Below are 15,685 nucleotides of genomic sequence, written 5' to 3' on the forward strand. Positions count from 1 at the left end.
GCCACAGACCTGCCCTTTTCGAGGCTGGTGCTGTCAAACAGGGCCACGGGTGCCACCGATGGGTCATGCAGGGCAGAAGAGGGGTCTGTGCTCTCCCCATGCCTGAAGCCTAATCCACTAATCTGGGAAAGGAACAGCTCAAAAGGCTGTAAGAGCAAATCTGCTCTTGCAGCCATAGTGATTCTGAAGCTTGGATTGCACACATATCCATGTACTGCATAGCTCTGGAAACCTTAAAAATGGGTGAAAACATGTTTCTTCCCTAATGGGAAGAGCCGGAGGGATGCTCCAGTACTCTGGCACCTCCTGTCTCACTGCTCTGGGCTGTGGAGGGGAGGAGGCAGCTCCAGCAGTGGGAACCTGGGTGGTTAAGATCGGCCCTGGCTGAACAGCTCCTGGGACCCAGGAAGGCTCTGCCTTGGACAATGGATTATTTTTAACTAGCTGGAATCTTCAAACATGTGAAAAAAAGGGGAAAGAAAAGAATAGCCAATTTGTGCAAGCTCCCCTGCTCCCATTAAGTCAGTGGAGGTGGTGCTATGCATTTCAATGGGGCAGAACTGTGCTTCTCATGAGATAAATTGCACCCTGTCCTTTTGCATGCTATGTGCAGCTAGTCCTGGCTTGCTCAGTTTTGCTCTTTCCTGGCCCCCCTATGAACACTCCTCCCTCCCTGATATGCTCCCTAGCAGATTTTTTTGTTGTTGTTGTCACTGAGCTATTCATTTTCCATAGGCTGCCTTCATTCCCCTGGCCTTTTGCAGCTAGGAGACAAGATGTTGCCTTGGAAACAAAGCCCCTTAGATGTTTGGAGTCTCTGGGATTGCTCTGTCTGCTCCCCGAGTACTTTTAGGTTATTTTTATTAACCACACAAAGATGCAGCAAGCCCATGGCCAAGGCAGAAAGTAGCCCTGGGAGGTGGAGGCAAGGTGAGGGTCTTACTGGCGTTGTTCGCTCCACCGGGGATGTGGGTTTTGCAATACGCCATGGGCTGAATGCCTGTGAGAGAAACGGCATCTCCAGAGAGTGCTGCGCACGCAGGAATGGGGCTGGCTGCAGGCAGAGCTGCAGGAGCACAGGGAGAGAAAGCAAAAGGAAGAGAGAAGGGAAAAAAAAGAGGAACTAAGAATGGCAAGCATGTGGGGTTGTTGGAGTTTCTGACTTTCCAACCAACCAACAGTGCCACGGAAGGACCACCACACCGCTGTTGAGGTGTACATGGTGGCTATAGGCCTGGTCTGCTTATTTAAAGAAAACCTGATTTCCAAACCCGTTAGACAACTGTAAAAGTTTCTGCTTCAAGTTTTAGTGACCTGGACAGTTCTCTGTGCTGCAGGGTGAGTCAGTGGCAGCAGAAACAGAGCCCAGCTTGAGCTTTGCTCCCGGCCAGGCTGCTGGTGCATAGCGGCTCCTACCCCAAATCTGTCTGCAGGAGAGATCAGACACCTTCTACAAGGGCACTTTGGGGGACAGTGAGAGGCTGCACTGTTCCCATTTCCCCTTATCCAGAGGCATCACTGCCAACATGGCACTGCCAAATCCCAATCACTCTGTGGAGAACATTTTGGAGTAGGTTTTTACTCCTTCTTCTGCAAAGATGTAAAAAAAGAAACAAAACAAAAGCTGATTAAAAGAAGCTCCCTAATCCCCTGCTGGTACTTGAATTATTTACAAGCCAGCAAAAGCATTCCAGAAAGAAATGAATATATATTATTTTCCAAAAAAATAATCAGAACAGTATTAAGTGTAAGTATTATGTCTCGTGTCAACACAGTCTTCTGCTCTGCACAACCATGAGGAAGGCCTTCCAGCTGCAGCGCTGCATGACTTGCAAAGCCAGGGAGGCACAAAGAGAGGGGGAGCAGGGAGGGGAAGGAAGGAGAGCACTGCAGTAGGATGGGCCTGGGAGACAGCGGGTGAGGACTGTCAGCATCACCCACAGAGGTGAACACCACCAGCTCGCAGCCATGGAGAGGTTTGACCATGGTGCTTGAGATGTTTCAGTGCTGATGCCATCCCCACAGGTCTGTGGGGCTCCAGGAGCTCTGCAATGGCAGCAAAATGTTTTCAGGGTGGACCCATTCTATATTGCCCATATGTATCATGTAGGATTACACCAAGTGAGCAATTTCACTGTTTCATGGCATTTTCCATCATAGCTGAGCCTCACAGATGCCCAGGCTAGCAAGATGCTCACAGATTTTCTTCTCCCTTCTGGTGCATTCTCACGGGAGCTAGGAAGTCTGCCTCATCCTCAAAAGTGTCGTAAATGCTGGATGCTTTTTTCCCATTGTTTCTGGTTTTCCTTGTCAATGCTATGTGATGTCATGGTTACAGAGATACAGGACTAATCCAGCTACAGCAGGTTATGGGCTTTTTGGTTTTGACATTCTTTGATGCTATATTTGTGCCAGAAAAATAAATAGTACATACACACAACAGCATCAAAGATTTCTTCCAGGCCCTAAGCCTATTTCTGCCTATACTTGTTAAGCCATTATAAAGATATTTTTCTGCAAGCCACTTATTTTATAGACTATCATGTCATCTAAGGCTGCACCTGAGGTCCCATTTATCCATTCTCTCTGAAAAGAGCAGTTAATAAAAGAAAGTTTCTGTTAATAGCCCCAATAACAGCTTCCTCTGGAATGGCAGTGCCCACACCGAACCCACAAGATTCCAGTCCTTCTCCTTCCTCTTCTCTCACTTTACATCTTCTTCCTCCTCCCAACCTCTCCCTACCAAAGGGTTGGGGAACTTTCTTGACACTCTTGTAAGGAAAATATAGGGCAACTTTTCCTCGCAGGAACCTGAATTAATGCATAAGCAAATCTGTTACTGTGTGAAGTGCCTCAGCTCCATTAAGGAAGAATTTGATGGCGGTTAGTCTCTCTGATCCCCACTGATCAAAGGAAGAGCTCCTCCGAGCCTGTTACAAGCACCCACATCTCAGTTTTGCTGGAGATACAGCAGCACAGGAGAGATCTAGCTATAAACTTGCCTTTCATCTACTCTAAACTCTGGAGCTCCTTGTAGGCAGCCACAGACACCTCGACCAGACACTTCTCAACCTCAGCCCCATCAGATGCAGCTTCTACTTGCAGCAGGACCACAGCCAAATGCTCTTCCACCCCCACATCATCATAATCCTGGTCCTCACTGCAGAGGAGGACTCACAGGCAGCTGGAAATTAAGAGGGAGGGAAGCTAAACCAGGGTTGTAGTAGTAAGAAGTCATGGGCAAGATTTTGCTAACCAGCCACTCAATGAATCATGTCTCGTTTCAGCTCATCCCCTTCATGGTGTTAATATGATGCCTCTTGAGAGCTGGTTGTGTGCAGCCAGACACCAAAACCCAAGAAGTTCTCAAACAGTGCAGGCAAAGGCAGTAAGCATATGGGTTACTCGGGCAGCTTTCTTGGGTGTCTGCATTGGGAACTGCTGCCCGTGACAATCCTGAAATGACCACAGTTTTGCACACTTCCATTTGCACACTTTCGTCGTCTCTTTTCATAGAGGTTCCCCAGAAAATAGTGGTGTGCAATAGAGAAAGCTGGATAAAATAAAGTACTTGCATCTTTTCTGAGGACCTTCTTCCCAGAGCACTTCTTCTTTAAACAAATAAAGGAAACTTGCTTAAGTTTGCAGAAGAAACTCGGTTACCAAAGTGCCCTTGCTGCCTGGCACGATGCCACATCAGTTAATATATAGCCAATTGCTGGGACAGCTCTTAAACCACAGTGCCAGCATGGCCTCTTGCCCTAAGGACCTGTATCCTGGCCATGTAGGTGTCAGAATTACGTACCTTGTTTTGCTCCCACAAAGTCCAAATCAAACCTAAGGAAAACCTCTTTGTCTGCACTCAGCAGTGGTCAGTCTTGTAACACATAGGGTGAAAGAGTGCAAGACTGAAAACCAGAACACTTGAGGTGGCGAGAATCCAAATTAAAACAGAAAATAAGCAGTTGATCATAAAATCACAGACTGGTTTGGATTGGAAGGGACCTCAAAGCTCATCCAGGTCCAACCCCCTGCCACGGGCACAGACACCTTCCACTAGACCAGGTTGCTCCAAGCCCCATCCAGCCTGGCCTTGAACACTGCCAGGGATGGGGCAGCCACAGCTCCTCTGGGCACCCTGTGCCAGGGCCTCACCACCCTCACAGGGAAGAACTTCTTCCTTATATCTAACCTAAATCTCCCCTCTGTCAGGTTAAAGCCATTCCTCCTTGTCCTGTCCCTACAGGCCCTTGTCAAAAGCCCCTCTCCAGATTTGTTATTGACCCCTTTAGGCACTGAAAGCTGCTATAAGGTCTCCTCACAGCCTTCTCTTCTCCAGGCTGAAGGGCTCCTGATAATAAAGTTCTTGTACTTATTACTAGACCTAGGCAGAAATATTTGATGAATTTGCTAAAAAACAGAGCCTAAAAGAAACCAAAACCATTTGTAAAATCCAGTCAAATGTGCAGGTAGTCATGACCAGGAGGAAATTATGGGAAAATTTGGAGAATTTTTCTAAATGATTTTGCATTCCTGAAAGGCCAAAGTGTTTTTGTTTTGTTCATTTTTTCTAAATTTTCATTTGGAAACCAAATTTTTGTTTGAAAATTGACCTACATGTAAAATAATAATTCTGAGCCCCCAGATAACTTGAAAGAAACAAAAATAATTTGTCAGGGCTCAAGGCCAGTGCTTTGGCTGGATGTAAAACGAAATTTTGTGGAAGATTTGGGGTCCGCAGAAGAATACAGGGGAACAGGTTGGATCTAAGCTGATTTTTCGCCCACCTGATTTTTCTGTTCTGCCACCAAGGGGAAAATCCAGGATTATTTGGCTGTGGTGATACCTGCTCTCACACCAGCAATGCAAGAAGTAATTTGGAGACACCCAGTCAGGCAGAAGGCTTGGGTACAAACACCAAACCCACCAACTGCTGTAGCTGTTTCAGTGGAGAGCAGTAAGAAATCCCTACCCAGATATCCCAGTCATGGGCTACAAAGAAAGGAAGATGCAACAGAGAACCGAAATGTAGCAGGATTAGGCTGAGCTGGGGAGATTTTCCTTCTTTACCTTGTGCTTTAAGTATTTATCTTCAACACAGATCACCAATAAAATAGAAGCATAAAATGAAACAGGGCTCTTTCTGATTGAAACATTGTCGCTTCCCTCAGGGACAAATGACTGTAACCCAGAGACTTAGTCCTTCGTCGTAGGAATCATAAATCTGCTAAATTAGTTCTAGAGTGGAGATTAGCACCCACCGTTCTGCATCACGCTCTGAGTATTAAACTAATTACTGGGTTCCAGCACTGCACAGCTTCCCAATGTGAAATCATCATACACTAGTGGCATTTAGCCAGAGATGTAAAATAATCCAACTTTGTCCTGGGAATACTCCCACCACAGGGGCTGGTTTCCCTTTCTGTTCCAAAGACAAAGCCTGTTTTCCCCTTTGTGATGGGAAAGCTTGGCACGAAACCGTGTCCCATCTGCCTGCCACCTTTACACACTGGCTCAGAGGGATGTCGATGTGGAATATCTTAAAGACATTTGATGAGTGGAAGATGTGCAGTCTAGAGCTGTCAGGAATTCCCAAACTCAGAGCAGGTTCACAGAGAATTGCCATCATTCCCACTCAGCTCATCCTCAGCCATCGCTTTGTGATGAATAAAAGCCGTTTGTTTTAGAGGCCCAGCACTGATGCAGCTTCTCTACCTGCGTTCCCACTGTGCAATATTGGGCAATTCCCTGTCATTTGCTGCCATGCAAACACTCCAGTGCCACTACATTTTATGGACTTTTATGCAGTGGAGAGGATCATACAGAGAAGAGAAGGGCAGGAAGCTGCAAGGATTTTGTTCTTTCATCTTTTTGTGTTCCCAGCTCCTCCTCAGCACTGCGGCAGAGCACTTCCCTGCAGAGCATGAAACCATGCGGCTAACGTCCCCCATCTGTGACTCTCTCCCTCATCCCCTCCCTGGTGGGCAGCACTCTCTGTGCCTGCACAGCCTGAAAGTTGCCAGGAAGGGATGATATTTGGGCTTGCAGATCTCATACCCAGTTACAACCACCTCTTCCTTGGTGCTTGTAGGACAGAGGATCCATCAAAGCATCCTGCCTTCGGAGAGACGGTGGTGGAGTTTGCTCTTGGTCTCTCAGGGATGCCATCTTCTTAAATCAAAACTGACTGGGACAAACAGTGCCGTTTTCTCACCTCCCATTGCAGTTAGGGGGTCAGGACCAATTTTGAGGCCATTTAACACATGCTTTCTGGCTTTCCCATCCTTGCTTGGAAAAATCAGGTCAGCTATCCACTGTGTTTGTCTCTGAGCTCCTCAGGAACAGGGGAGGACCCTGCAATTTCCTAGAACAAAGCAAATTTGGGAAATGACGTGTCCTTCAGTGGCATCCCTCTTGCAGATTCTGTGCTGATGGAGAGTGGGGTTTGCCACCTCTCTGCTGAATGCAGCGCTATTTCCTACAGGACATAGGGCTGTAGGAACTCTTACAATGGTGGTAGCCATCTGGCAGCCCAGGAGCTTAGTCTAGTCTATGTATTATCGAGTCCCTGGAATGCCAGATAGTCAGTAGTCCAAGCAAACAGAGAATATTATTGTACATGTGTTGCAGGAGGGAAAATAGTGTATACCCATATAAGAGCCAGCAAATTTTATTTGATCAACTGCAGTGACATACAGAATGAGTGGTAATAAAAGTAGTACCAAACACATAGTCATTGGCTTGCTTTTAAAGCCATAATAATCTTTAATATCAGTCCTGCTCTATGTCTCCCCAAATGGAAATCAGCAGACAGAAAAAAACAGCTGTAACAAGGTTTCAGGATAGAGCTCCTAGGCTGAGTACCAGACACACAACCAGAAGTTGTTTGGCCAAGGCAGTCAGCGGTGGTGGTGCCATCTTGGCTCCAGAAGGCCATTGAAAACCAGGGCTTTACTAATCGCTAGCCAGACAGCACAACCTCTGCACATCACCATGGCTGTTGGGTTATGTTTATCATTCAAAATAGACTGTCTGCTGACAGACAGACAGACAGCAGCCTTTTGGCATGGTACCCAAGTACGTTTCTGTGAGCTGGACAGAAGATTGCTAGTGTGATGCTGGGGAAAACCAGCCATCTGTAACTGAATTAGTTAGGCTTAGCTTTGCTGTGAGATGCAAATTGCTAGAGTGCTATGCTGAGCTTCGAGTCAGCATAAACCCGTCTTTCCCAGACCACTGGGATCTGTGTTGGGAGCTTTCCAGTTCCACTTCTGACTAACGAGAGTGCAGAGGGAATGTAGTTTGGGTGCCCAACTCAAGGTATTCTCTAAAGGGATAGATTTGAATTAACCACTGGATAGTTTTTTACTCAGCACCTCCCAGGGTCTCTCAACAAACCAAATGCCAAGCAGAGGTGGGAGGCCTTGATTAAATGTTCTGAAGGTAGATGGAAGAATGGAGGAGGAAGGGAGAAGGTTGTCCCTCCTGCAATTCACAGCAGCTGCTTCATGCCAGACAGATGTCCACAGATTGAGAGGTCAGCTCTGAAACACAGATGTGTGAGAAAGAGTGAGAGTGAGGAGGAGAGCCATACGTGCAGCTATTTATTCAGCATCTACAAAACTCCTATGGGCTTGGAGCTGGGCCATGGATGTCTCTGGAAGAGGCATGTTCACCAGCCCTGCTTTGTTTCTAGAATTCATTCAGGCTGCAAATGCTGTGAAAATAACTGACTTTAGCTGTGGTGCAGCGACACTTCAGCTGAGAAGCAGAGCCCACATTTCTGAGGTGCTCTGTAAGGAGGAGGAGTTTTTGGTTAATGAGCCACATTCTTCTCCCAAGTTACGGGACCTCGTTTCTCACTGAAGTAGCAGAGGCCATACTGCTGTGCCCTGAGGTCAGGATCTGGGCCTGCCCCCCTCCAGGGACATCCTTTGTAGATGCTGGATGCTTTCAAGCCATCAGTTTGATTTCCCTCAGGTTCCTGACTGGCAATGGCCACTACTTTTTTCATGAGATTGCTTGCTGATAACTAGGACCATGCCTCTTATTTGTCCTGCACCACCAGCAAAATACAGTGCTCATCTCTCCCCCCATGCATGGGTTTTCTGAAATGTTCTGAGATGCAGCTTTCAAGTACAACCAGCCACCAAAGGAAATTGTCCCAGTGTTAACCTTTGAGATAGGCTGAGTGACAAGTATGATTAATCAGAGTAAATAAGAGAAAAAAATGATATTTACTGGGATTTAGTTCACCAAAACGAAAGGACAGTACAATATGACACAGGTCAATGCTTCTGTGGGTGTGAGTCAGTGCAGCTCTATAGGGCTTAGCAGATTTGTAGCACATAGCTTCAAATAAGGCTTTGCTTTTCTCTTAAATTCTCCCCTTCTGGAAAACTATTCCTTAGGCAACTTCAAAGGATCAGAGCAGGATTTACCCTGGGATGTCAGAGAGGTGCGTACCTGAGTCCCACTCCACTGCAACTCTGTGGCAGCCAGGGCAGGAGCAGCTCTGTGGGTATCTTTGTGGGCACAGATCATGGCTAGTGGTGAGAGGCAAATAATTAGGGGTGGTTGATATTAGCATGAGGACAAAGAACTTGCTTGCAGAGACAAACGTGACTGCTGGTAATGTCAGGCTGCTGGGAAGAGCCCCTCTCCCTTCTAGCAAGGTAACTAATTGGGCGGTGTGGCTGCTGCAAGCGAAGTCACAAGTTTGCTTGCTGAGCACAGCCTGTGTGCTTGGTGACAGTGACATATGGGAGACAATTAAATAACTGCGGTTATGTCCAGGTTAGTGAGGAAACAGATCCCCTTATGAACTGGATTTATACCATGTGTCTGGTGCAAAGGTAGATGCAGAGCCCCAGGTTGGAAAGGAGCCACGTTGACTTCCCACTAAGTTTACAAGTTCACATCTACCTTTGGATTTCATTGTCTTACAACCCCCCACCCTGCCCTGGCCCTACAGAGCCCTCCCCACTCCCTGTCTGGCATGGAGGTTGTTCTTTAACACAGGGTTATTTGGAGTTTAGCTTGATGGCTAAAACCTGGATGTATAATTTACCATCCCAGGGTTTCCAAGCTCAGCTCTTTCCCCAAGCCAAGCCCAACCCAGCACAGCCAGCTCCAATTCTCCCACTGTAGGTGGACACATTCAGCATTCAGAAATGACACTGAGCTAAATAAATCCCACTTCTGCTAGCAAGCAACCCAAAGGCAATCAATTCTGGGCTGCATCCCCAGCAGCATGACCAGCAAGTTGAGGGAGGTGATTCTGCCCCTCTACTCTGCTCTCATGAGACCACACTTGGAGTACTGTGTACAGTTCTGGTGTCCTCAACATAAAAAGGACATGGAGCTGCTGGAGCAAGTCCAAAGGAGGGCCATGAGGATGATCAGGGGACTGGAACACCTCCCATATGAAGACAGGCTGAGAAAGTTGGGGCTGTTCAGCCTGGAGAAGAGAAGCTGCGTGGAGACCTCAGAGCAGCCTTCCAGTATCTGAAGGGGGCCTGCAAGGATGCCGGAGAGGGGCTCTTCATCAGAGACTGTAGTGATAGGAGAAGGGGGAATGGGTTTAAACTGAAACAGAGGAAGTTCAGGTTACATGTAAGGAAGAAGTTCTTCCCTGTGAGGGTGCTGAGGCCCTGGCACAGGCTGCCCAGAGAAGCTGTGGCTGCCCCATCCCTGGCAGTGTTCAAGGCCAGGTTGGACACAAGGGCTTGGAGCAACCTGGTCTAGTGGAAGGTGTCCCTGCCTGTGGCAGGGGGTGGGAACTGGATGAGCTTTAAGATCCCTTCCAACACAAACCAGTCTGTGATTCTATGAATCAGCTCGGGGTTAGGGTTTGTCCTGCTATGGAAAATGCAAGCCATTGGGAAGTGGCAGCGGGACGCATGGGATTGCTGTGGGGATGGGCTCGGATGTGCCTACCAGGTAAGAACCAGCCTGAAGGAGACAAGATATCCCCTTGTCCACAAGACCCCCTTGTCCTCCTCCCAGCCAGCTTGTGCCGAGGGCACGGGAGACAGAGCGGCTGGGAAAAGGCAGAGGCAGCAATGGAGGAAGCAGCCTTGCACCATTCCATAGCTCCTTCCAGCAATCCCGGGGGCAGAGCACTGCCTATTTTTATCTCCCGAGGTAGCTGAAATACCACTGTGATATTCATTAATGATAGCCCTGCCGGATGGGAGCTGCAAGGCGGGGTTGGGGGGCTGCATGGTCTGATTTGTTTTGCTTTATTTAATTGCTGGCTTGAGTACAGAGGCAGAGCGTGGCAGGAGGCTCAGGTCCTCTCACCTCGAGAAAAGCAGGAGCACCAGACTCAGGGGAGGTGGGAAGGGAAAAGTCAATCAGGCAGTATTTAAAAATCTACCTGCTGAGCCCAGGGGGGGCTGGAGATTTTAATGTCATTCCCAGCTTGAGATGCAGCCTGGAGAGTGAGAAAAGAAAGGGGGATCTTCTCTTCTTGGATCCTTAATTGCTTGTTAAATCATCTAACAAATGCCTGAACTCCTGGATGGCCCCATGCTCCTTGACAGAGGGGCTTCATCCTTGGCGGGGGGGGGGGGTGCATTCAAAAATACTCACCTCTCCTGGTTTTCCTGGGTCTGTAAAACTGAGAGTTCAATGGTTCACTCTGCAAAATATTTCTAGAAATATTCACTCTGGAATATTTCTATTGCCATTCAGCAGGAGCAATAAACTTCCCTGTAAGCCATTCCCTTGCTCCAGCCTGCCCTGCAGACAGCTGCCTGCAGTGCAGGAGGCCAACTCTCCCATCCCCAGAAGGGATCTCCAGTGACTGCAGAGGAGCATGTACCAAAATAACCCCCTGCCCTTCAAGCTCAGCCCCACTTCTGGCCCAAGCTGACTTTGTAACCGCGCCAGAGGTGCCTGTCCCTGGTCTCTCCTATTCTGCCCTGTCACTGCTATTCATCCATGCCTTCTGCTCAAACCCTCTTGCTTTGGATTTTAAATCACTGGACTGCCACAAGTCTCAGTAGTGGAAAAGGTGAGGCAGCTCTTTCCCAGCACAGAAATGAGATGGCCGTGCCGTTCCCTCTGATGCTTCACAGAAAGCAACCTCCAGTTAAATCTGCAAAGCTCAGAAAAAGCCCACGCCCTGCCCATAAGTGCTGGAGAGCTTCAAATGTGCTTTGCCGTCACAGACAGGTGGACAGATCCGTGACTTACACATATAATCCTCCCCAGCAGTCAAGATAACATAAGAAAGACCTCCTCCCTACCTAACTGAAGGCATGGATGCTTTTCGTGCACCACCCATGCACAAGTAATGGGGCCATGCCAGAGCACAGTCCCGAGCAGACTGGCCATCAGGTCGTCTGTTATGTAGAGTCTGTGTAAAGAGCAGAGTACCAGCTCCAGCAGAGCAGGAAAACTGTACTGATGATTTATGAATATTCACTGAGCTCACGTAGCACTCCGGGGCAGAAAACAAGCTTTTGAAATTAACTGAACTCCTCAAGGTTCTTCTTTTGTCTTGACTTTGAGGTGTGAGTCATCAACACTATTTCTCCAGAACAAGCAGAGTCTGTACAGAGGGCTGAGAGGAATCTTGGGCATCAAAAGTTAAGTGTTCTGCAAGAAAGACTTTGTAAACATAAAGTCTTCAAAGCATAGAGACTCCACCCCATTAAGTTGAATAGGATGGTGTCTCCATACAGTACAGACTTCTTCAGCCCATAAAGATATTTAGGCGACTTGAGGCTGTTTTTCTGAGCATTGAAATCTCCACCAGCTTCAGTCTCCAGTGCTAGCAATTTGGTGCCCTGTAACTTTTCAACAATTCCAATATTCAATAAAGAAAGGTTGCAGAGGAGTTTCGCTCCTGTCCATGCAGGCCATGCCATACACCTTATTGTTCCTACCCATGCAATTAGATTAATATGGTGCTCTCCAACACTGGTGCTCCTCTACTTCTAATTGCACCCATGACCTAAGAAATAATCTGCTTGCTTTGCCCCAAAACCTGTAACACCTTGTCCCCAGTGCTCAGGCAGTACCCAGGGAGAGCAACGTGTTCAGCAGGTGGGTTGTTCCCATCATAGCTGCTAACTCTGAGCAATAGCCAGGAGAAGCAGCAGCATCTGGTAGGGCAGAGGAACAGGACAGAGCCTGTTGCAGCCAGGAGGGATGTAGGAGCTGGTGCCTAGCAGGCAATGCACAGGCTCCCCGGGAGCTGCACACTCAGCTGTGGGTGTCTTTTGCTGTCATGAAGAGGGGTTATTTGTCCATGGGACAGCGGCAACAAAGCATGGGCACTGCCCACTCTCCCCTTTGTGAGAAGACTCACACCTGTATTTGTCCAACAATGGGTTCAATCTCAGGCAAGAGAAAAGGTAGTAAAACAAGGAGGTTGGCTTCACTGCTTTGCTGTAAGCACACGTAAGGAATCGTAGAATGGTTTGGGTTGCAAGGGATCTTAAAGCTCATCCAGTTCCAACCGCCTGCCATCAGCAGGGACACCTTCCACTAGACCAGGCTGCTCCAAGCCCCTGTGTCCAACCTGGCCTAGAACACTACCAGGGATGGGGCAGCCACAGCTTCTCTGGGCAACCTGTGCCAGGGCCTCACCATCCTCGCAGGGAAGAACTTCTGCCTAAGGTTTCATCTCAATCTCCTCTCTGACGGTTTTAAACCATTTCTCCTTGTGCTGTCTCTACAGTCCCTTGTAAAAAGTCCCTCTGCAGACTTCTAGTAAGCCCCCTTTAGGTATTGTAAGGCTGCTCTAAGGTCTCCCCTGAGCCTTCTCTTCTCTAGGCTGAACAAATCAGAACAAATAAGAGCTCCTCTTTTTCCATTAATTACAGCAGTAACAATCGGGTTCGTTTCATCTGGTAGAAATATGAGACTACTCCAAAATTTCCAAAGTAATGAAAAAAAAACTCTGCAGATTAGTCAACATCCCTAGGGCTCCTAGAGCCTGGGGGGATGTGGGGTGTGAGACATCCACTTACTGCAAAGCAAGCAGAGGGGGGCTTGAATTTGGGTGTCCTGCTTTGCAAACAAGGGAAGCGTCAGCCACTGGGGACTATTACAGTAGGGCTGAACTCAATGTTTCGAGGCTGTCTAGACGTTCCCATCCTAAATCTGAGACATCTTCCAGACCTGAGTTGTGTCAGGAAAAGTTGCTGTTCCAGCAAATCACATTTTTCTACCCAGAAAGATTCCATCTGCAAGTGGCCAGCTGGCCCAACCCTCACTGCCATACTCCTTAACCATGGGAGATTCCTCTCCCTCTGAGTCACAAAGGAAGACAGCCAGCCGAGGAGTTCAGTATTACTATGAATTAGCCCCTGTGGCAGGGGCTTAGAGCAAAGAACAAGAAATCAGGAAAAGCAATAAACTGGCATCTGAAAAAATTGTTTCTGGAGCCTGCCTTTGTGATACAAATGGCCTCTACTTCAGCAAAGTTAAACCAGGCAGCACTGCACAATATATGTCCCTTTGCTAACAATTTAAAATATCCTTGTACATAGATGACTTCCTTTCTGTTCCCAAGAAGCTCCACACATCCACGCTGCCAACTGGTTTGGCTGCTGAATAGAAGTGTTTGTTGATGTGAGGTGGATTGCACAAATAATCTCTTTCCTTGTGGCTTTCTTATTCCATCCTCCTTTTGCCCCTTCTGCTGGATCATACGGTGTGGTTCTTAAAGGCTGCAAAATGCAGCCTCTTTACTCCTGATGGTTTCATGAACTGTTTCTGAAATCTCTGGCTTTGGCTCCTTACGCATCTATGTGACCTCTCTTTTCCTTTCTCTGCAGGCTGATGCCAAGATGGTCTGTGATGTTGTAAGTCGCATGGAGGACACAGAGCCCTTCTCTCCAGAGCTGCTGTCGGCTATGATGAGACTCTGGGCAGACTCTGGGATCCAAGAATGCTTCAACCGGTCCCGAGAATATCAACTTAATGACTCGGCCCAATAGTGAGTATCCTTGTCCATAGTCTTTGGCGTTAGAGTTGTGACTAAAGTTAACGACCTCATAGCAGTGGATCTGAACACAGTTCTGCTTACAGACTGGGATGTGTGTTGTGTCACAGGCTGCTGCAAGGCAGAAAGGATCAGGCAGGACATTCATATCCCCTGTGGCCAGTCTGGGGTCAGGTCCATGACCCCAAGACCAGCTTCCCAAACTACTCCCAAACAGCTCAAGGTAAGTTTCTACAAACGTGGATCTAGTGAGCAGAGGCAGACCAACTTGAGGACATGACTGGTGGCTTCTTCATTTGTTTGATAGGTAACAGAAGGGTATGATCACCTGCTGTGTACAGCAGTACATCTCTTGGGTTTGTTTTTCTAATAGTCGTACACTGTACTGGTAGGCAGCTGGATTACCACCAGAGGTAAGAGATGTCTTTGCTTTTACAGTGTCATCATGTTATTCTCATAATATAGTCAGTGGCATCTCTACCATTAGATATTTTCTAATGGTGATTGTCTGAGTCCATGGCTTTGGTTCATCCCATCATAAGGATAGGACATCTACTCATAAACGGCTGCTCTGGTTCTGAAGAAATGTCAAGTGCCTCCCCAGTTTCAGTTCAAAACCACTTCTAATAGTAATTCATCCAGTCTGTTTGCCTCCACCTAGGCAAGGAGGCTAAAGCCTTTCTTCCCATAATTTCAGCTGCAGCAGCTGTAGTAGTCAGGCAAAACATCCCAAGGCCCTGTACTGTGTCTTGGCAATAGTCACTAACATGGTTAAGTATGAGCATAAGGAACAAGCACGCACAGAGAGATCTTTTCCTCAGTTATACCTTGGACATTTTGGCAGTCAGGGAAATCGAGGCTTCCCCAGATGGTGACAGGGGAGTGCTACATCCGTGCTTTTGGCTTTCACATTACCCCGTGTCAACAAGTTCACCAGCTGACTCATGCACTTTGGGAGTTGTTGTTGTGTGTTTCGATTGTCTGGCATCACTGTGCAGGGTTTTCCTGGATATCTATCAAAACGTGAACCCAAACACCGGCGTGGCTGATGGTTTTGTTCTGTGTGATGGGCCTGATCATCCCCAGCCTGCACAAGCTTCTCCCGTCGAAGCTGGCAGGGCAGTTGGGGAGTGCAGGATTGTTTCTGCTCTTGTGGTGCTGCAGCAGAAGGAGGATGATGACACATCTCTTGGCATTGACCAAAAACCAAATGGGAAACCTGCAGATGTGTGGTTGGTGTCACAGCATCCCACCCAACCATTTCTCACCACAAGCAACTACATCTCAGTGCTGATCCTGACATTATGCTGCCTTTTAATCACTACTAGGTGGACGTTCATGTTTCATCTATATTTCATTGCCTGTAATAGCAAACTCAGCCTTCTCTTGCCAGCAATTTTTTTTTTCCCACAGAAGAAGGGTTTGATGACATAAACATACCTTTAGAGATATAAATTATATAAAATGCCAGTCCTAATTGCATTACAACCTTGTGGAAAGTTCTTCAATTGTTTTAGAGCCAATTACCTTCAGGAAAGTGTTTTGATTTTCCTTCCATGTGAGATAGCAGTTGAAAATAATAAGCAGAGCCCTTCCAGTGTGACCAGCTGCTGGGCAATTCATCAGCAAGAGCTCTGAAACCACAAGCAGTTTCTAGACATCAACCGAGGAGACCCTATGCTACGGTATTCACAGCAATATCAGTGTGTGGTTGCAGCCCAG

At 47.6% G+C, this 15,685-nt stretch overlaps 1 protein-coding gene across 2 annotated transcripts in view; it reads left to right on the top strand.

Annotated features, from left to right (window-relative positions):
* The window catches only part of GNAO1 (G protein subunit alpha o1), a 148,584-nt gene that overhangs the window by 84,523 nt on the left and 48,376 nt on the right, over positions 1–15,685 (top strand). For both annotated transcript variants that reach the window (XM_030512213.1, XM_030512214.1), the window contains exon 4: positions 13,797–13,957. In XM_030512213.1, coding sequence (XP_030368073.1) covers positions 13,797–13,957 — 161 coding nt within the window. The remainder of the gene's footprint in view (positions 1–13,796; positions 13,958–15,685) is intronic.

The sequence above is a fragment of the Strigops habroptila genome, chromosome Z, assembly GCF_004027225.2.
Source record: "Strigops habroptila isolate Jane chromosome Z, bStrHab1.2.pri, whole genome shotgun sequence".
Taxonomy (NCBI): Eukaryota; Metazoa; Chordata; class Aves; order Psittaciformes; family Psittacidae; genus Strigops; species Strigops habroptila.